We start from the raw sequence: 23271 nt of genomic DNA on the forward strand, positions 1-23271 counted from the left end.
AGTCTCAGTAAGCACTGATTTTTGCTTTACAGTTGATGACTAACAGATTTACGTTCTGCACAGTATCACATAGTTTTGAAACAAAGTCTGCTCTCCTTACATTAGAAGAAAAGGCATCAGGTTTTCCAAAGTATCTTGGCACTCCCTATCACAGAGACATACCTAGTGCAATTCTTAAAGGCACCTGCAGGAGTTTCCCACTTAGCCACCATGCAGATAGCAGCATAACCTGCTTAGGTACTTAGGAAAACTCACTGAGTACCCAACCAAGTAACCTGGCCCGAGATCCTTGTCCCTGCATTTGACAGGAGCCTGCTCTTGAGTGAAAAGAGTAGCTCAAGAACCACGTCATTGTCACAGTATAGGAGAAAAACTCAGTGATGGGAAGGCTGGTGGGGTTACGCTGCACTGTCCCTACGAAGCCTGGAGCAGTGGGTTCCTCCCAGGCACTCATGGTGCACATAATAACTGACACACCAGTCAGCATGGGGACCCCAACAAAACAGGCCTTGGGGCTGTGGCTCCCTGACTTCCCTAGCTGAAGACATGTGATGAGCTATAAAATTCCTCATTTCCAGAACTGGTTTTGAACCCAAAAGAGGAGTGGTTTTAAGTTACTACAGCAGGGGGAGAGTATTCTTTCTGCCAAGGTCACTTTTCATACATCTTTTGTGGGATATAACAATAATCTTCCTTTCATCCAAGAATAATGGGAGGGAACAAATTATGTGAAATGAGACCATGGGCTTTTCCCAGACCTTGGGATTACATCCTGCCCTTCAGATTTCAGGCAGTAGAGAATATACACAGTTTAAACCAATAATAACAAATAATACAAAAACAGTACATTCATACCAATTACGCATAGGCCTTGATTTGTCAAGGAAGTTTTGCAGATGCCTATCTTCGAAATGAAGACCAGCCGGATGCGCCGCTTTGAGAAGTAATGGCTTCATTCCAAAGGCTAACTTAGATGATATTTCACAGCAAGATTTATCTGCAGGGGGAGTTTTGAACACCTTCACTGAGTTAAATGTGCTCAAATCTTGGCATACACTCAAGTTCTTTGGAGAACCTGAACTGGAGAGGCCGTCTATATCTTTGCTACTTTGCGATGGGACAGGGACAACACCCATCGTATGCTTGGATGAGACTTTGCTTTAGATGTATTTCATCCAAACTGCTTCCACAGCCTGCAATGAGCCTGGTGTTATTTCTCCTGAATTATTTACACAGCCTGCAGTGAGCTACAAAGGACACACACGCGAGTGCTTGAAGCTGCCACAACCTCCACAGTTAGCTCTTCCTCCCTCATTAACAACGGGATATAGAGTGCCAAGGGGTGGGTGCAGGGAGAAGAGTTTGAAGGCTTTGCAAACGGTCAAAGACATTTAACAGATAAAACTTCCAGCACCTAAACATGGGGATAGAAATATTTCTCTGCTACTGACCCAAGTGCTGTGTGTTCCTGTGCACGGCAGTTCACACATGGGGCAACATCAGTAACAATGTATATTAAGTATCTAACAGCCATTTTCGTGTGTTTCTCACAGGAATGCAGTCACAGGCACTGGGTAATTCATGGACATTAGGCACCAGCATGTGTGCTGGCAGGAACATCTTACAGAATCATAGAATCACAGAATGGTTTGGGTTAGAAAGGACCTTAAGATCACCCAGCTCCAATCCTCACACTAGACCAGGTTGCTCCAAGCCCCTGTGTCCAACCTGGCCTTGAACACTGCCAGGGATGGGGCAGCCACAGCTTCTCTGGGCACCCTGTGCCAGTGCCTCAGCACCCTCACAGGGAAGAACTTCTGCCTTAGATCTAACCTGAACTTGCCCTGTTTCAGTTTGAACCCATCACCCCTTGTCCTGTCGCTACAGTCCCTGATGAAGAGTCCCTCTCCAGCATCCTTGTAGCCCCCTTCAGACACTGGAAGCTGCTCTGAGGTCTCCACACAGCTTCTCTTCTCCAGGCTGAACAGCCCCAATGTTCTCAGCCTGTCTCCATACAGGAGGTGCTCCAGCCCCTGAGCATCCCCGTGGCCTCCTCTGGACTTGCTCCAACAGCTCCATGTCCTTCTGGTGCTGAGGACACCAGAGCTGCACACAGTGCTGCAAGTGGGGTCTCATGAGAGCAGAGCAGAGGGGCAGGATCACCTCCTTTGACCTGCTGTGCACGCTTAGTCTGAATTACTTTGAAGTAATTCTTCCTTCAAATTACTGGAACACAGCCCAAGAGCGATTCAAGCCTATGGCTAGTGGCTGCTGTAGGAGCAGTCTGCCTGGTGCTAAGAGCTCTATTTACACATTTAACTGCTTTTGCTGGATTAGGGCTTCATCAGAACATTGCCCGAAACATATCAATGTCTCATAAGCACAACCAGCAAGAAAAGAAGGCTTTGGGGAAGGAGATATTCTTGTTTTACAATGCAATGTATCAAAGCAAGGTGGGGACATGAAAACTGGGAATAAACCCCCAATCCTACTAAAGTCAATGGGAGTTCTGCCACTGAACTCAATAGGACTGAGATTTCATGGTTGCTAGGCTCCTGTCCGCACATCAGCAACAGTTCTTCCTCCACTTGACACTGAGTCTCAAAGACACACATGAAATTGCACAATCTGCTACGTCCTTGTTCTTGAAGTTTCATTTCTATTGGAGATGGATGAATAGACTTTTGAAAGAGAAAATAGGGAAGAGTCAAATTTGCACTCCTGCCTATTCACTCTCCCTCTGAAACCTCTCTTCTCAAGGCCTGAGGCAAACAATACTGAATCTAAAACAGAAGATTAGACAGACACATTGTCATACAGTGGGGACTGCTTCAGGTCCAAACCACAAATAATTCAGCACGGAAGACGGAAATAATATTGTGGATTCATTTCTGACCTCTCCAATTATTGTTTTATCAAGACAGAAAGGAATTTCAAAACCAAATCCTTGCAGCATTTTCCAAGTTGGGTAAACATCCATATCTCTATGCACTTATTTAAGATCTCCTGGGTTTCCAGCATAAGGGTCATGGACATAATGTCCCACAGCTGGTGTGTGGATGGCTGATGAACAAAAGCACTGGGAAGTCATCTATGTTATCGCTTACTCTGAAAAATCTAGAGGGTTCTTGTGCAAATAGTACCAGTCTAAGCATAAAATTGAAGGTACTTAATGCCAAGAATATAATCAGATGATCAAATGATATGTGCAAAGGCACAAATTGCTTGCCAGTAGAAAGAGCTAATATAATAATCACTGTCTATTGGCTTTTTATCCCAAATTCAGTGTCAAGGACTTACCCGATGACCTGAAATTCCACATCTTCCTGTGCTTCAGCAAATCTACGAGGCAGTGGAGAAGTATTCACAACATCTAGTTGTTTGGGGGGCTTACTATGTCCTAAATTTGTATCTTCTCTTGGCAGAACAGAGTGGACCATCCCCTCCCCAGTAACCTGTATCTCAAACTCTTCAATGAGTTTGTGAAATGCAACTGAACTATAATGTCTTTAAAGGCAAGAATGTTCACGGAACCAGCAAACCTACACTGAACACTGCAACCTGTTCATGGGAACAATCTCGGGCTCAGAATCACAAGAGCCATCCGCTTCCCACAGTTGTGCTCAGCCAGGCAGCAAGCAGGAACCTGCTGTTTTGTGTGTGTGTGCAGCTGAGATCTCACTAAAGGGCACATCAAAGACAGTGGAGCCTATACCTGATCAAAAAACACGTATCAGGTTTAGTTTCTTTATCAAGTGCATCGCTTTGCCTGTAAAGCTCTCTTTCAAAAGGTCTGTTTTCCAGGAAGGGATCACAAAATAGGAGGCTGCAGTTTCTCTCAAGAAGGCAAAGGTTTTGCTGACAAACTGAAGCAAGAGCCTTTAATTGAATTCTGGGGAAAGCAAGCATTGATGGACTGCTTGCTGCGAGCTGCCCGATGGGCAGCCTGTTACCAAGCCACGTGACTCTCCAACACAAATGCTCCAGCCCAGTGAGTATCCCAAAAAGCTTTCTATGTGAAACATACCCAGAGGCTGTTTACCTGCCCAATTTCATAGCAAATCAGATGGAATCTGTTGCTGGATAACCGCTCCCTGCTGCTCTCTCTGCTCAAGCTAACACCTACCAGCCTAACAGAGCACAACACAAATGCTGTCTCCTTTTCTCCCTGGGAGGCCTCGTGAATGACAGGAGCAGACTCTGCTGATCTCTATCAAGTGATCCCCAGTACCTTTAAGCATATGTCAGCTCTCTGTTTCTACCGCAGGGATTAATTATATATGGCTTGTGGAAGCTGAGAGCCCTCTGACAAAGCAAGCAGGCTCATTTGCGCTAAGGACACAGTACCTAGTGGTCACAGGATCAGAAGGTGCGATGGAGCTTTTGAAATCATCTAGATGACCTTTGTCTCACTGAGAGATGGGGTTTTTCCACTCAGTGCTTCAGGGGCACACTGAAATCCTCCTGACTAGCCTGCTCTAGCATTTCAGTGTCCTAACCTGCTAATACATTTTTGCCTGATGTCTAACGTCAAGCTACCTGCTCTATAAATGCATTTCTTCATGTCTTATCTACTGCTATGGACACAGAACAGGTTATTCTTCCTCTGGCAGTAGTCTTTTTGTACTGTTAGCTTGCCTCTCCACTATGGCTACACATGAGCCATGTATAATTGTACAAAAGAGCCATCAGTGCATACTATCTTATTAATACCATGTAATTATCCACAGACGGTACTTGGCAATAGAAACAGCAGTTGGTGGGTGCGGGTTCCTGTTAGAGGCCATAGGCATTAGCAGATAACGCTGCTCAGCACCTTTCAGAAGGCACTGAGAATTGGGTCTTCTCTAAAAGAGGAATTTTGTCAACTTCTCAAACGCTCATGAAAAGAATGATGAGCTCCCGGACTCTCTTCAGACCCGAATGGAGCGCTGGCTTGTCCTAACCTTTGTGCAGGGTGAGCTCCCTGAAGAGACAATCAAAAGTTAAACCCGAGGAAGGTGAGCTGCCTCCAGAGCAAGGGGACACAAGATGTGTGCCAGCCTGCATCACAAGGCACAGCCACACACCGCCGGTTTCACTCAGCTTGCTGCAGAGTGGTGCAAGCCTGTACATAGGAGACTCTTTCTATTGGTAGCACTGGGCATTGTGCCAGAGCTTGGAGATGAGAGAGTGCTGCTTGGGAACACCTAAGTGATAATGGCGTGAAGAAACACTCAGCCTGGCATTTACTTCCAAATGCTTTAGTGCGAGGTGTCCCTGCTCACGGCAGGGGGACTGGAACTGGATGATCTTAAGGTCTTTTCCAACCCTAACTATTCTATGATGCTATGCTCTGGTGACAGGTCCTCAGACAGACACTAGTGCTGTAAGTAAACACAAAATAAAAGCCCTTCAATTCTTCAGGAAAAATAAATGTGTGAAGAAGAAAGCCTCGTATACAGCTTGTGTGCCAAGGGCTTCACCAGTTACCACATTCCCCCTTAGTTTATATGCAACTTGGAAGCCCTCAGTGAACAGCGCATGCCTGGTAAATTATAACGTTCCTGTTTTCTTACAGAGAATGCAGACATATTGTGGCTCATGCTGGAGGGCTCAAATCATCACATTAGGTCTTTATAAAAGATGGAGATCGCTCAGCCTTATGGGAAAGGCATTTGCATCTTCATCATTGCGGAGGCAACAAACTTCATCCATAAAGATGCGCCTAGAACAAATGGCAGCAAATTGTGGACACATGTTTTGCTTTAATTGGTCCTCATCGACTCAATCTAGCCAGTGACTTCAAAGGGTCTGAGAGATTTCAGATGAAATAGTCTCTTTGAAGATACAGTTTGAAAGCACTGCTTCTTTACAGTTAAATCACGTGTTTAATCGCTTATTCATAAATTATGAATAGACAAGAGGTAAAATAGCATCACCCAGAGCCCCTGTCCCAAACGTAGCACTGCAGTTTTTACAAAGTCTACCTCTTTACAACTGGGATCAGATTCAAGCCAGATACAGCCATATTCAAAAGAGCAGCTGCTGCTAGTGCCATTTTCACACATACTGTTCTTGATCAGCATAAATGGGTGGAATATGCTCTTTTTGGAAAGCACAGCAGAAGAATATGGATGGCAACAGACTGATTACATAACTCAGCTAGAATTCACACACAAAACGAACAAAATAGTATGCCACATTTACAATCTTACTTAGGTATGGCCCTGACTTTTAAAGGTACAGTTAACAAACCTCACCAGTCTGTATATCAGGCAAGTATCTACTTAAGTCTTCTCTTGTAGCCCCAAAGCCAAGCAACCCTTGTAAGTGTGAGTGTCCCACTGGCAGGCACTGCACAGACACAGCTAAACACAGCCCAAGTGAAGAGGTGGAAATGAATACCAGATGAGTGCAGCCACTTCTGGCCCAGGGACTGAACCAAGACGTGTCAAGCCCCGTAACGACACACCAGGTTAGAGATGAAACTGCTTCTTCCTACATTTCTTAGCCCCAGGCACACTCACACAAGCACAGAGTTTTGTCTCTCCAGATGATTGCTGTTGCTACAAAACCCACCAACCCTTTTATTCAAGCCACCCTCATCTTCGACTCGTGTACAAGAGTACACACATAGGGCACTTCTCTATAGCCCTAAGCCTCAAGTGATCACTCACAACACAGCAGACAAGATGAAAAGGCTGCCCCATCAGAAAGGCAGCACCGCGGACCCCTTTATTGCAGCAGCAGATGAGGAAGGTGAGCACATGCAGGACACTGGTGAATCAGCCTGAAGAAGAACACCCTCTCCTGATACTTCCTCTCTGAAGGCTTGGGTGATTTCTTCTCTGTATAGTCACAGCAATTTTCCCTCTTTTGTGCAAATGAAACAAGTAAGACCATGCTGCGGGCCGGTCTTACAGCATGAAGTACAGTTACAGGAAGCACATTAAAGTCATTTCCTCTTCCTTGGTTTCAGAATGCACGCTCTGGAGACTGTTTTTAGCACTGTGGTGAAACTGGGGGAAAAGTGAGCTTAAGTAATACACCTAGAGGGCATCTAAAAGAAAACTGATTTAATAGAAATTAAGTAACTTGGTGGATCTTGCCATAGGCTTCTTACAAACCAGCCAAGTGAGAAAAAATCATTCCAGATGCCCAAAATATCTCTTCCATAGCTTTAGCTGTTGCATGTGTTAATGATAACTACACTTCATACACAGCTTTGCTGCACTTGGAAATAAAGCAGTTTGTTTATCTGTCGGTAAAAACAATATGTTCCGAATCCATCTTTGCAAATCACATCATGGAGTTCACAAGATTGTTTCTTCTTCACGCTGCATATATGTGTGTGTGTATAATTTGCTTAATCTCTCCCTCTTCCGTTTCAGTGTTTCGCTATATTCTGTCTAGATCTTTTACATATTACCTTAAAAAAGTAATTTAAAGCAGCAGGGATAGCAATGGGGAATGATGCCAAGCAGGGAAGCATGGAATTAAAAAACTACAGGAAGACCCAACACTGCGATGGGTTGGATGTGGAGTATAACTTCCTTTGGTCCTACCATCTTATTAGAGATGTATTTAGTTTAGTATTTTCTTTACAATAAACCTAACATTGGTCCAGCAGCTGAGATCAACATAGAAATAAGTTAACTATTCAACACATAAAACATGAGACAAAGTACTCTGGCTCCCCAGCTGTTGTAAAACTGCTGTCAGTGGGCTTCTGTTTAGAGCCCTCCCTGAGGAACTCTACCCTCATAGCACCGCAGCCAACCTCTGGAGCCAAAGGTGTGCTCTGGACACATCAAAGGTTGGGTAGACACATCTGGCCTAGCTCTATGCTTATGGGAGCAAAACAATCTTGGGTGCACCTCCAGAATCAACCCTTGGATGCCATGAAGACACAGCTGAGTTTCTCCTATGTTATAGGAGAAGCTGTAACTAAGAATAGGAACACTAGTCAATCTAGCAGAGCAAAACAATCTCCCACGTTATACCCTGATGGCAGTAAGTAAAGCCAAGATACAGTATTAACTAGATTTCTGTAACAGTGCCTAAAATATTTGTTACACTTACCTTTCACACATGCCAATAAAAGCAATGGTCCTTCCATTACTCATTCCATGCATGCCAAGCCAAAACTTAATAAAAAGAAACTAGTCATCTCAGGAAGTGACATAGGATTTAGGTCTGCATGAGTCTGGAGCTTCCCTCTCTCATTCATAGATACTGAGAGACCATCACCAGACGTGCCAAGTGGGATGGGTTCCTTCTGTCTACCAAGAACTAGACAAAAACCACTGCATTATTTCTTCCAGCCACCATCCTCTGTTTCTACATCTCACAGTCCCAAGGCACAGCAAATCACTTCTCTTGTGCAACTCTGCAGAATCAGCTGGTAGTTCAACCTGGTTTTTAAATACATCTCCAAATACCTCAGTTAACAAGGTCATTTAACTTCCATATGGTTCTCCAGGTACCTGAAGCAAGGCACATGGTTAAGTATCTCCCTGAACCGTGCCCTGCATAAATATGTAAGGATTTGAATAGTTCCTTTCTTATAGAAAGAAAAATCAGTATTTACTTACTAAACAGTTGGCAATAGAGGACCTGTAAGCTTCTCTTCATGGTATCATGTGGTCCTGCTGGTCTGCCAGTTTATTCATGATTCTGTCCGAAAAAAATCAAAAGGAGAAGAAAATGATTTATTACAGAAGATACACGCTATTGTTACACCTATTGATCACAAAATAATATGAAGCTTCACAGGAAAATGGTATTGATTAGCAATGGGAAATTGCCTAAATGAGCTTTGCTTGACTTAATTCTCCAACAGAGTGGCAGTGAAGGGTAGAGCTATGGCCAAAAAGGGGAAGAATTCTCAAGACTATACAAAATACACGCACTGAGGATTACTTTCACGTCGTGCCTCTGACTTGATAAAAATCAGTATCACAAGAGGCTTTGTAGTTTGGAGAAAGGGTCCTCAGTGGAGGAGCAAATGCAGCTTTGTCCTGGCAACTGTTAGCATCATGCTAGCCAGCTCATCACCTCCTGGCCTACCCCAGCAGCTACCTGGGCTGAAAGCTAGAGCTGCAGCAACTGGAGAATCCTCTCTGTGTTCTCCTAAAGTGGTGTTCATCTATCTTGGTGTAGGTGGGAATCTCGTAACTCTTGTAACTGACTGAAAATGGGATATAGCAAAAATATCCGACCATCCCACCTGGGGAGTCACTAACAACATTTTATGTGGCCTCTAGTTTTCAGGACAACATAATTTCATCTTCTGAACTCCTGGAGACATTTCTGAGTCATTCTAACATGCCCTCATATAAATCTTTCAGAGCCTATTTAAAATGCAATCATGAAGACATAAAATAAACAAGTAAAATGAATAAATAACACCTCTGAACTGAATAAATGATGAACAGTTTGTGAAAACAGAACTATGTTTGACTTCTCTGGGGAAGCCTCAAAAGGATCGTGACTTTTCTTGCCCGAGTTCTGCAACAAGAGATGCTTGGGTTTTGTTAAGTTATTAGACATGGAAATTCATGTACACAGACGTGGGTTTTGGCTCTTTCATGCTTTCCTTTGCATTTAAAATTGGACCTTAAAAACATTTGTGTAACCTGCAGAAATGTCAGGGTTTGCAAGGTGTGCTCTCCTAAATGAAAGCAACCCTCTGGACAGAGCCTTGGGTGGCATGGTTTAGTGTGAGGTGTCCCTGCCTGTGGCATGGGGCTGGAGCTGGATGATCTTAAGGTCCTTTCCAACCCAAACCATTCCGTGATTGTATAGTTCTATAAATAAAGGCCTAATTCTGACTTTGGGGTGTTTTTTCTCTATAAAGCCAGTTCCAGTTTGTACTCAAATCAACCTCACTCTAGAAAGACCCATCTTCAACAGGTAAGTTGGTGAAAATTTGTTTGCAGAAAATGTGTCACATGCCTAGCCTGTGTGCAAAATATCAGCTAAGCATTTGGTGTCAGAAATGGACACCTTTTAGTGCACAATATTTCATGTATAGTTTATCTTACAAGGGATGATGAATAGATGTGTGAAATCCCTCTGGATGGGTAGCAATACTGTCTTCCACAGTAAGTGATCCCCTCAACAGCTAAATTAAAGAGAACAATGAAGACATAATGATGAATAGAAGACAAAAGAGTCCAAAAGAGCTGACAGCTCCCAGCCATTCATTATGTCTCATGGGAATAAAAATTCCTTATGGGGCCTTGAATTAAAGAAGGAATGGAGGAGAACAGAAGGTAAGCATTGAGGCAAAGCTAACAGTCAATGGACAATCCTTGTTCTTTGTGAGTTGGTCTAAGAGAAACCAGGAGAATGAAATAAAGCAGCTGAAAAAAGGGTAATCAAAAGAAGGGACAAGCAAAAGACAGCTACTTCCATCACATAAAGCGCCCAAACTTTGTCAATGATTTCTGACTGCCTTCTCTCCTCTACAGATCATGCTGGAAAGAAGAAAAAGCTGCATCACTGACAGTTTTCAACTGTATTATTCCTGCTTCTGCAAAGAGGAAAAGACACACCCAGAAGTTCTTCCATCTTCAATCCCTGTTGAATCCCCAGGGAAGAAAACACAGCCTTGATCCTTTCCATATCCTACTGTCCCATGATGTTCAACGACTGCCTTATAAGATTGCAAGAGTAGAGCCTCCTCGCAACTCGGAGAGCTGGGACTGCCCCTAGGACTTACTCACCCAGTGTAAATTCCACCACCAAGGCCTTCACCCGCTGCTTCCCACAGGTTAGTCACTTAGAGGGTAACTGAAGCGCACCTCAACTACACAGGGGTTAAGGGCGACTTTGTGTTTCCAAGTTTGCGTGATCTGTTTCTTAATTCAGTGGCCTACTTCCACAACCCAGCTGCTCTTTTGCAAAACTGATGGCCCCAGAAGCTTTAGGGGATGCTAATAAAAACACAATTAATTTGCAGTGATAAGATTGCTCAGAGCAGGAATTCGGTGTTCTTGTTCAACATGTGCCACACTGTCTGCTGTGATTTATTTCCCACTGCGTGGAACACGCAAACCACCATCACCATCGTTCTTTATAACATCCTGAGTGCAGCATTTTGATAGTTATTTCCCCTTTGCCCTTAGCACTTTTAGTACTCTTTGGAATGGATCCGTCTTTGCAGATTCAAGAGCAATTCACATCTACTTCCATAATTATCCTCAGAAGTGTACACCTTCCCCTTTCCTAAGTTCTCCAAAGGATAGGATCTACCCTTAGGACATCACAGCTGATCAGAACCATGCTGGCATTGTGTACACCTGTCATATGTGCATAAGGAATAGTCAGGTAGGAGCCGAACCAGAGACAGTACCATGCTTTTCTGCATAGACAAGACTTACATCCTCTGTAATATGGATTTAGAAGCAGAGAATCTCACCCCATCCAGGAAAAAAACAACCCCAAAGCATCTCTTCTCTCTGCATCACATGGTTACAACTGAGAAGTCCCAGAGATGGAGATCAGAACAACTATAAAGCACTGGGCTGTTGAGCATCCTTCACATTCAATTTATAGTGCAAGAGACTTTATTTCTTGATTTCGTTCCTAGTTATAAAGCGTTAGCAAATCCTTTCGAAGGCAGCTCCAGTGGGACAGAAGTCTAAACATCAACTGCCCCGTTTGCTTCTTGTTCCCACGAGTGCACAGACATGACCCTATGTGTGTCTGCCTGTCTGTCTAGTTGTAGAGTAGGACGATTAAGAAGAAGCCTCTCCTTTTCATCCTTCATCTCTGTGGAGCTCTGAGGAGCTAACATCTTCCTCAGCATCAAACTGACTTAGCTATAAGGATAATTAGAATTTGGTCCTTCATATGCATTAAGGGTGGAAAGGAGAAGACCCCTGTGTGCATTTTAAAACCTTCATATGGTTGAATTCAGATGCAGTAGCATTTATGTAACAGAAGTTCCTTTGCTCCGCTTTCCTCCTACACCACGACTTAAGCTATGCAGCTTATAAGTTAGGTATTGTTTTGCTGCAGTTTTACCACACATAAAAAAATTCTTTTCCACTCTTGCCAATTAGTTCCAAATTAATTCACCATCTGGTTCCTGTGATCAAATTATTAGAGATGAAAGCTGAATGACAGTCCCACAGGTCACTGCCTATTATCTACAGTAACCTAACGCTGGTTCATTTTAAGGCATGACAGAATGCCATTAGACACCCTTACTTTACAACAAACCTATTGCTGCAGAAGGGCTTGTGGGTTCCCATCTGCCTCCTGTTGTTTAAAAAGGCTTCTTCTCTTTTCAGTGCCACGGTGCCATTTTTCCAGCTGGAGGAAGTAACTTCTGCCACTTGAATAACATGAAAATCTCTATTACCTCACAATAATATGAGATACAAACACCCTGAGCCATTCAAATCGCTGCCAGGAAATCTCACACAGGTGAATATGTGCTTTGTCAATTTACTTCCACTGGAAAACTCATAATAATATGTTAAGGTCTAGCTACATAAATATTTCCTTTAGAGTTACTTCTTTCCAGTTCCTAATGGCCATTTGAAACTTACTGTTGATGATGCAACTTTGTTGCACGTAACAATATGAAAAATGATGGATTTAAGATGAAGTTGTGCAATTTTCCAAAGTTTTCTTTATGGGTCTTACTGGAGCACACCCAAAGGAAATCTCTTCGTATCACATCAAGTTTATAATGAGCGTTTCACACTCCGCACTGTGCCCAGGAAGCATTAAGCAGTGCAAATTGTCTGCTCTTCGACAGGAAAACTTTGGAACCATTGGAAGCTCTCCTGCTAAAAGACCTCCCTGGCACACAAAACTGCACTGGTTAAGATACATCTATAACTGCTGGGAAAATAAAGAAAATATGCCTTACTCTTTCTTGTCAGTCACTGCAGGGAATGGACATAGAAACAAGCTCAATTTGCACGTCACTCTTGTTACAGCATGTTTTTCCCACATCCCCCACAGCATCCCACTGGCCTGAGGGCATCCACAGCATGGATGCAGACATTTGATTTACTCCCTCTGTAGACAGCAAGTAGATTGCCCCCTCTGAAGTCGGGTGCTTGTGACATCTATAAAACACCTCTGTTGGAAGGAAGAGACCCATCATTTATGTAGGGCAGTTTCTCTCCATTGAATTTCAATGGGCTGAAGGTCCACTGTTGATTCCAGCTCATAACACTGACACTGAGGATGGCAACATCTGTACAAAGGAATCCCAGCCAGTGCTTTGTCCAGCTACAGCAATCGCAGGGTTTATGGGGTTAACTTCTCTGCATCTGTGTTAAGCTGTTCCCTTGCTCCTATTGTGTAGGGTACACAATAAAAAGGACTTAATGTAAAGAACAGGTAAGCAAACAGCTCTGCCTGCACTGTAATAAACACTGGAGAGTCAAGGGGTGTACCTTTGTGAAGCTGCTGAAATCAGGCTTTTCACGTTATTCAGGTTGGTTAAATGTAAATACTTCAAGTAGAGAAGAAAAAAGGGTGCAAAAGAGAAGGTATTATATTCCCTCTCTTATAGTATGGTACCATATCCCTAAGGATGATTGACTGAGTCCAATTTTCAAGAGACTGGAAAGCATCAGGTGTAAACAGAGGAGTATGCATGCTCTGAAACCCAGACCAAAATACCAGTTTCATAAAGATGCTTGAGCGTTCAAAAACACAAGCAAGCGCCTTGCTGTCAAACATACCTGTATTATAGCACTGAAAACACGGTTACATAGGCCCTATGTGATTTGAAAAGAAACCTGCAGTAGAGATGGAAGCATCTCAATGTAACATTTTAACTGCAAAATCATCTTCCCTTTAGTAAACACCACAATTACCCAGCTAAACAAACAACCCTTATTCAAGCACCACAAAGGAGGCTTAATATTGCGCATCACCATTATCTGATCTACAGCGAACTAAAGATGAGAGCTAAGGAAGGAAGGTGCCTGTAATTGTTTTGACAAAAATCTCCCTCACTGGGTTTTGCCTCTGAAAACCTCAAGTATAAATAGGGTCCCTTTCAGTAACTTTCCTCAAGAGACTGTAAAGATAAAGAAGATCAACGGGATATGCAAGAAGGAAAAGGTCAAGATAAGCTAATTCAGTTTTGGACCATCCCCAGGGGAATTTCAACTGACCTCATGTAAGACAAGTACAGAAGAGGCCAGCCCACAACCCATACATTTGGCTCTCAACTCTCTGGCTAATCTCCATCTATAAAGCACAGAAGAAATAACTGCTAGTGAAGGACACCAACATAGCCCTCTTTTGACTCCATCAGATGCTGAATGCAGTCCCTAAACCCAGCCTTTCCGAAAACCAAAGCTGGGTGAGGAACAAGAGCTTCCAATCATTTCACATTGCCCCATCAGTGTATTTTGGTTGTGACCCATCCCATTGTATCAAACAAGATCACATAATTCAGAAGAATATAAACACCTCAGCTGCCAAAAAGGTTAGATAAAAAGTAATAAATTCATTGGTGCGCTTTTGAATTGAGCACGTATATTTATGTACGTATATAGCTGGTGTTTGCTGCTTGTCTTTCCTTGTTTCCCTATTTATAGCAGCATGCCTCTCCCAGTGACAAAGGGAAAGCAAAAAAAAGAGAAAAAAATTATTAAACATGTCTGGCATTTCACCTTTTCTAAGGTGAAATCATATTAGATTTCCTATCAAAATATATGTTTAAGAATATTACCATTTCAGTTTTGGATGGATAGAGTGTTTTGAACCAGCTCTAATCATAACGTACAGCATAAGGATCTAATTTCACAATGACAGGTAATAACAGACACATACAAGTTCCCAAGATTGAAAGAAACATTTTATTATAGTTGACAAAAGCATGGCAGGAAAGCCTAACAACCTTTTGAATTCTTAACCATTCAGTCTCAATGGTGCATTAATATATTTACTAGTAACCCGTACTGTTTAGGGGTTATTTTTAAGACCACAAATTCCTAACCAAAACAACAAGGTCTACAATGGTATTTTAATAAAAATATCAGTTGGGGGTTTTAAACACATCCTCATGTGCTTGTGGAAAAGGATCTGAGGTGTTGGTCGATGAGAAACCGAACATGAGCCACTTCAGTGTGTGCTTGAGCCCAGGACCCCCCCGCACTGGGCTGCATCAAAAGCAGCGTGAGCAGCAGGTCAAGGGGGGCGATGCTGCCCCTCTGCTCTGCTGGTATGAGACCCCACTTGCAGCACTGTGTGCAGCTCTGGTGTCCTCTGCATAAGAAGGACATGGAGCTGTTAGAGCAAGTCCAGAGGAGAAACGAGGATGCTCAGGGGCTGGAGCACCTCCTGTACGGAGACAGGCTGAGAACATTGGGGCTGTTCAGCCTGGGGAAGAGAAGCTGCGTGGAGACCTCAGAGCAGCTTCCAGTGTCTGAAGGGGGCTACAAGGATGCTGGAGAGGGACTCTTCATCAGGGACTGCAGTGATAGGACAAGGGGTGATGGGTTCAAACTGAAACAGGGGAAGTTCAGGTTAGATCTAAGGCAGAAGTTCTTCCCTGTGAGGGTGCTGAGGTGCTGGCACAGGGTGCCCAGAGAAGCTGTGGCTGCCCCATCCCTGTCAGTGTTCAAGGCCAGGTTGGACACAGGGGCTTGCACCAACCTGCTCTAGTGGAAGGTGTCCGGGTCCATGGCAGGTGTTTTGAACTGGATGATCTTCAGATCCTTTCCAACCCTAACTATTCTATGACTGTATGATCCTCTTAGCCTCTCATGACAGGGTGACAGTTCTGGGACAATCCAGACAAACCAAACTGGTTGCTTGTTTCCTTCACACAGCTATTTTAGAGCACACATTCATCTTGGAATAAAGTCTATCGCTTCAAAGACTAAGTCTGTCTAAAGTAGCTTCTTCTATGAAATGGTAACAACCCACGCTCTAAGTAACACCTTGGGCAGATTTGGATGGATGCATAAACACATGTACGCAATCACACACCGCAAAGAACAACATGATGCCTTGACCTATGTCTCCCTGGTTAAACCTCCTGCTAACAGAGCCATTTACTACCCCTCTTATAATCAGACATTCAATATGGTAAGAAGAGAAGGGAGGTAAAATGAGCTCTGAAACATGACTGCTCTGCTTTGGAAGGCTGATCAGCATACACTGGAAAGAAGAGTACACTCACTTAGAGCTGACATTTCATCTAAGGGTTTATTATGACTGTGTCTAGTTCAGGGGACACCATTTATTTACCCTCAACTTTCAGCCCCAGGGTTTGATGTCAAAGGAACAAGTGGCCTCCCACAGAATAAGGCCAAGCAACCGGTGACTTGGTCATAAATAACAACCCCATTTATAGGAGAATATTTCACACACATTTTGCCATAGGGGGTTGGGAATAAAATGAAAACTCTACATGGCAGCAAACAGAAATAGAGCCCCATAAAACCTGAGGTTTGGGGGAAGGTGGCAGGAAACAGGCTTTGCTAAGTTCCAAATTAGACATTCTTGTCTGTACAAGGTTACTGTAGTGCAAACACTGCATTTCATTTGCAAATGTATGTAGTCCTGCCTGATTCAATACAAAGAGTTTCCAAGAAAATTAAATGTCAGAGCAGTGAAGCTTATTGGGTTTACTCAATGTAAATTCACTTCTTATGCAACTCTGAATAATAATGCCCTGCTTTGTGTCAACGTGATGTCAACAACTTCAGGCTTTGGAGAGCAGGACTGAAGGCAAAAGAAGGAGAGATAAGGGCCCATCATGTGCTAACCTTACACTGTCTGAGATTTAGCTCCGCATGACAGCTCTGCAGCTTTAGAGAGGATTTAGCACTCTGATCACTGCCTTATTTTCTCCCCTTTCGCTCTGTGCAGCCAGCCAGACTGCTGCTGGGTGAACAGCTCATCTTCTCTCCTTCAAAAGGTTCAAACACTGACATATATAAAGGTGCAAGCAAGCCAGAAGAAAACACATATGAAAGAATATAGGAAACCTCAAACAGCTGCATCTGAAAACACATCCTGGTGCCAAGTAAGACTAGGCTCAGATGCACAATTTATTCTAACAGATTAGTGAAAAGTCTCATTTAGTGCTCAGAAGCATCAAGTTCTTTCTTGGACAATACCCACTGACCCTGATGGGAGCTTTGTTCCAGTACAAACCCCAGCCCTTGGCTCAGGATTTGTGAAGCAGTGCAAGCAAAGGCCACTGTTTCAAGGGGGTTGTTCTTTTCCTTCTACCAGAGGTAAGTAGCAGCATAGGCAAGAAAAGCATAAGAATCCCTGAGACTTCATGTTTGATAGGCAGATTTAATGAATTGACATTACCTCAGCTAAAATGTGCGGAGGATAACTTCAGATATTCTTTTCCCACATTGCAACTAAGATGGACTAAATCATATTCTGGGCTGTCAAGTGCAAACCCAGTACAATTCCAATGACTGCATTGCATGATGTGATTGAATATGAAAATGAACTGATGAAGGAAAAAGGGGAAGAATAGCCTGCTGTAAAGCACTGAGCAGGAAAGGACTGGGAGAGCACTGGATTATTATAGCAGGACTTTTTGTGGGTACAGACCTCAGTGAGACTCCTCTCTCATACTGAAAGCCAATGGAACCTTACTCCCATCTGTGAAAATCACCACTATCTTCCTGACCTTTTGTTTTTCTACTACAGAGAAGTCTTTCAGGGAAGCAGGGACTGCTTTCTCCTTGCCCTGTTTGAGTGCACCATGGCTTTGCTCCTGTAAGCTGTAAGAAGCTGGGGGAAACGCGTTGTCTCTTCTGAGTGCAAGTCACTTCTGAGCCATGAGTTCAGCCCTATAAGGACAGAAGATGGGAGATGCCCAGCCATAGGCGTATCATACAAGACAGTTCCCCCCTCAGCCCTGTATCAGTTCATGCAATTGAGCAATGAGGCTGCTCAGGGATGCAAAGAAAGATCCTTTTCAAATGAAATGGCAGCCTCCTCTTTTGCTTCAGGAGCCCCTACTCCCGTGGGCTACAATTCCCATGACAGAGCTACAGAAGATGGGCAACAATAAAAAGCAATGAGAGCCCTTTTGGGACATCTTTACCTGCAGTGCTAGAGTCTGTACACACTGTGACAATCCAAGTAACAAACTCACCTCCATTGGGTTTTTTGTCTGCTATCTACCCTCACTCATTGGAAAAGCTTCAGTAAGTCAAGGTCACATCAAGAAGGAACCTGCTGTTCGCTGTATCTCTGCCTTGCCACCGATGGCACAGGATAGTCCGATAAGAATGAGGTAAGAGCTTGGAGAACCACCATGGTCATGCTTAGGGCAGCTGAGAGTTGCCCTGGGGAACTGGATTCTTTCCCTGCCTCAGTGCCTGATGCCAAGGAAGTCACAAAACTCAAAGTCTGCCCAGGCAATCAACTGCATCTTCCTTGTTTGCTTAGAGCAGAGCACAAACCACCTGCGCTTTGATCTGTAGCAGCGTGGAGCAATTCCAACTGTGATGGACTCGGCGAAAGCAGACTCCAGAACAAAGGGCAACCAGACACTATCTCTGGAAAATGAGGGCACAAACATCCCAAGTTGAGCACCTAAATTAAATGTCCCTTCTTGACATTATGCTTCTGTGCCTTGTTTTCCCTGGTGTACAATGTCATTTCGCCTTACCGGCGGAGATAAATTCATTCATGTTTGTAAAGTACTCACATGCTGCAATAATGAAGCCACAGAAAGTGCTCCCCAGGAAATGAATAACTGGCTTCAAAGCTGGATCTGAATGATGTACAGTCATGGGAGGAAGGGGTGACATAATGAACTACTAAGATAAAATACAATATTGATTCATCGGAGCAGTGTTGACTGAAATCTCTCCTTATTTAAGAGAGCTTTGCTCTGCGCCCTTAACAGGCTTTTAAGTGTAACTTACACAGTTTAATTAAAACAAAAAGGAAAATGGGCAAAAAAGACCCCAGCTCAGAAAGTGCATCCCACAGCCCTACTGACACCCTTAAAACCCCCACGAGAACTGGAGTCTTTAGGCGCTCAGACCAACCCTGTCCACCTCTGTTTCTGCTGTATTGCTTCCACCTCTTCTTCAAAGTCCCTCTTCAGGTCCCCTCTGTTCCTACCCTCTCTGTCTTACCACTTGATGTCCACATTTCCTTTGTCCCTCTTCTACTTTCCCTTACATGGAGACCAAATGCCAGCCCTGTCCTTTCTTCATCATTGCAATACCGGCATCAACCACCTTGCCCAGGGTCACAACCTTCAAATCCCCAGTTTGCAGCACACTCCCTACTGACAACATCCTAGGAGCAGCCAAACTTAAGGACACATTACATGGCGAAGGATTCTTCAGACCAGAACGCAGTCTGATCTGGCAGATTTCCACTACAATCCAAAAACGTTTAACCTTGACTCCCACTATAAAAACCCCTCTTAGCTTTTGTCCCGCATCCTCCTCTCCGCCTGATAAAGCCCAGTTTCCTGCTCTGTGTTACAGAAGTCCCACAAAATAAGAGAAGTTACTGGAATTTCATTAAACATTATTTCCCTCCCCCCTCTTTATTTTTCCCTCAGAGATTGAACTGTTTTTAGTGAAATTAAACCACTACAGCCTGAAATTCCACTTTGAATGGCAACTAAACAGTTTTACTGAGTGAGGCAGCCGGCAAACTTCACCACACTCAAGGTCAACAGAGTCCTTGCCTCTACTGTTCTACACTCAGAAAGACTCTGAGAGCTCCCAGATTACATCAGGCACTTAAGTCTTTCCAAGGGAGCAATGAAACTATCAAGAACAGAAAGTCCTGTAGATAAATGTGTTTGATTCTTCGCATACTTCCCTCCAAATAATGCAGAAAACCCTTCTGTCTGCTTTTTGCTGGACCATAGCTACTCAGAGGTGTGTTATGGATTTATCAGTGCAGAGTTCAATTCCGTTCATGTTGAAAGATATGAATGCAAATCTTGAACTGAAAAATATTTGAGGAAATTAACTACAATCGCATACAGAATACTGTATTAATTGTCTGCAAACTGAATTAAGTCTTTCATTGGGATGAAATTGGGGGAAATATTAATACATTATTTTCATTGGGAAAAAAAAAACCCTAAGTTAGAGGTTTTGAAAGAGAAAGCTGCATAACGGCAGTTGTAACATTAAGATGTCATTGTAAAAATGAATGTACGTAATGAACTCGGAAAAATAGAAACAGAAGCGCCTGATCTTTCCCTTGTTTTCTGGACATCTGCACTGGAATTTGGCTATTGTTATTCAACTAGCTAATCATCATCTTTTGTGTGGTGTGACTGTGTGTTGACTCCGAGAGGCTAATCTGTGAAGACATCTGTTATTCAGTAGATAATAGCCCATTTCAAGTTGCAAAGCCCTGCAAGGCATTTCTGAAGAAGAAGTAGATACATCTATTCCCACCAGGTAGGGCTACAAGGAGCATGCTGTAACACAGCAGAACAAATGCTAAATGAACATGGAATGATGCAGACAAAGAGCAATTCTGGTGTTGTCTGGTAGGGTTGGGAGATAGACTGACTTTATATAAATAAAGTCACGTTTTCTTGAGAAAACAGAACCTCTCGCATCAAAGAATGGTGGGATTTGTCCTAGGGATCACAGCCCACGGGATCTATGAAGAGGGCACAGTCGGAGAAAGCAGTGGTCCACTGAATCTGATGTTCTGTTCTTGGGAAAGGTCAATATCAGACATTATGAGAGCAATGCAAATGCTTGATTATTCACTTGGAAAGAAAATCTTGCCCCCTAATAACTCATCTGTATGAACCAGTTCTCCCTGCAATCCACCAAAAATACACTACCTCTGCAGTATCCACAAATCAACTGCAGCTCTGAATAATCCTTCTCATCATGAATTTGGGAAGAAACAGGACACATCTCTATATTCGGCTGCCTAAGTAACCTAGCGCACAAAAGCTGCCTTCTGCAAGCTCCCGTTCCTTACATCTTCTTTCTGTCAGTCTTTCCCATTGTACTATGAATGCAGATGAGACCTATATATTCAGATTTATCTTCCCTAGCGTCTGTGACACTTTTACTGACAACTGTCTGCCCCTAAAGCAGGCTTGATGCGATGGGTTAACCGATGTACAGGGGGTTAGGGTTAAGCTGCTTGCTTAACAATGTTCATGCTTACTGTACTCGCCGTGTATGCTAGAACAAGATAAAAGGACATAGCTATTGTTAAGAGGTAGGGACCATGACTTGATTCCCGTCCTTTGGATGCCTAGGCTGGCTGAAATTGGCTCTGTGCTTTGGACAATGACCAAGCCTCCAGGGAGAGTGTGTAACAACTAGGGGTGAAAAGTTCAGGCCCCAGGAAGACTCGTTTACTTCATCTTGAGACCCTCGCCCACAACCACCAGGAGGCACCGCGCAAGCACAAAGGACCTTTTAGCTCATTGTAATACGAAGCGAGGATAGGATACGAATATGTATAGGTGTGTTGTGCAACCTCATGCATATGTATAACTTTAGAGCATAAATGTAAAGAGGGAAACGACGCTGAGGTGCACACGCCTTTGGAGGAGCTAGGAGCTATCCCCCATGTGCCTCAGCACTGAATAAAGCATACCTACTTTACAACTTTAACAAGTTGTGGAGTCTATCCGTATATCAGGCTGACCATGCAAATGGCATTATATATGTCAGTAGGAGGACAATGTGTATGTGTGAGCTTAAAATATGTACAGATCCTTTGTATTTAGGCTTTGGAATGGCACTAGCCAGAAACTGCAAATTCAAGGTGTTCATGGAGTTCCTTACTCCAGTTTCACCTACTCGTGCATTTTGGAGAGTCGTTGCCTAAGGAGGAATTCAAAGTTTTTCTGGCTTGTATTTTATTTACTGCCTTAATTCACAGGCCCAGAATAGTGCAGAGATAGCAAAGCTGATGCGGTGTTACCCCATCCTCTGATTAGTCAGTGGTGGAAATGCAAAACTGAAGAGTGACATGCGACGCTGACACTTTCTGATGGGGTATATGTACAACCGAGGGTGTTGTTCAGTGAGACCAGTTACATGTGTTTCTGTCCCCAGTGTTTCTATTACTTTTTTTAGGCTTCAGATATTTGCCCACTCTTCTTGGATGAGAAAGTGGCATTTCAACCACAAATAAGGCTCCACCCTTTAGCATAGTGGTTAAGCTAGTTACCCAAAACCTAGGTAAGTGCTTTAACCATTACTCCACTGAGTACTCTAACATAACACTTCCCTCACTGCCGTGCTACAGCTATTTTTTTCCATTTTGTATAAATAATTAAGCTATAAAACCAGCAAAGGAGTGAACCTGAGTCTCTTGTGTGTAATGTGAGTGCCCTCACCACTGTGTGCCAGGGTGAGTTTCTCTGGTTCTCTCTGGCTATGAACACTGAACTACTTATTTGAGGCAGAGCAGCTCCAGCAGGACAAACTAAGAGACACAGACTGATTCTGCAGCCTGTTGGCTTATAATTTAGATGAAGAGAATAAACCAACACACAGAACTTTGAAACTCGGGTAGCTATTTCCTTGCTCTATTTCTTGACTGGGACACCCAGGTCGAACCATCAACAAATAATGCTCTGGACAGCATTAAACCAAGCAATTCCCTGTTAAAAATGCACACACATTTTGTCAGAGATATTAAGCACAGGCACATGGATGCAAAGTAGCTGAGTTAACTGAAGGTCTTTTGTGTTGACAATAGTTTGGCGGCGGTAAGAGTCAAGACAGACTGCTGTAGATGATGGGCAGGTGCTTCTAAAGCTTCCACATGTGATGGGATGATTCCAGCCAATGCTACAGTATGCTCTCATCTTGGATATACAGCATAATAAAAACTGTGTGAATAGCAGGGCTTCAAACAGCTTAAAGGTTTGGGAATGTCAGAAACTGTTGCTCCTAGATACCAACTACATGTAAAGAAGTATCTCTCCAAGGAGCCAAGAGCTCGCAGTCCTAGGCAAGACAGACACGCTCTGAACATCTGTGTTATATCTACACAGCCTTTTCCAGTTAAAGGCAAACATTTTGCTTGAAGATGTGAGTTGGCTGAAGGCAAAAACCACACAGTGTGGTGCTATGCTCCAGGGAATAAAGCCAACCTCTTCACAGAGCTTACTGGATCAAGCATAGCTAAGATAGCTACAAGGCTTCCCATTCAAGGTTGGGGTAGGAGGAAGCAAAGCGAACTTGCACTGGCCTGCAAAACGCCATCAAAGCAAGTTAATAGTCAGGAAACCCTATTCCTGGTAAGAGATTTGTCTGTAAAACATGAAGTAATAGATCTGTGTGGAAAACGAAC

At 43.4% G+C, this 23271-nt stretch overlaps 1 protein-coding gene across 3 annotated transcripts in view; it reads right to left on the reverse strand.

Annotated features, from left to right (window-relative positions):
• The window catches only part of TMEM108 (transmembrane protein 108), a 150631-nt gene that overhangs the window by 74392 nt on the left and 52968 nt on the right, over positions 1 to 23271 (reverse strand). For 2 of the 3 annotated variants that reach the window (XM_061464556.1, XM_061464555.1), the window contains exon 2: positions 8577 to 8658. The exons of the other annotated variant lie outside the window; for it this stretch is intronic. In XM_061464556.1, coding sequence (XP_061320540.1) covers positions 8577 to 8616 — 40 coding nt within the window. In that variant the 5' untranslated portion in view covers positions 8617 to 8658. The remainder of the gene's footprint in view (positions 1 to 8576; positions 8659 to 23271) is intronic. 3 annotated transcript variants of the gene reach the window in all.

The sequence above is a fragment of the Pezoporus flaviventris genome, unplaced genomic scaffold (assembly GCF_033815535.1).
Source record: "Pezoporus flaviventris isolate CSIRO_AGI_PZ_B2104156 unplaced genomic scaffold, CSIRO_AGI_Pfla_v1 ptg000037l, whole genome shotgun sequence".
Classification (NCBI taxonomy): Eukaryota; Metazoa; Chordata; class Aves; order Psittaciformes; family Psittacidae; genus Pezoporus; species Pezoporus flaviventris.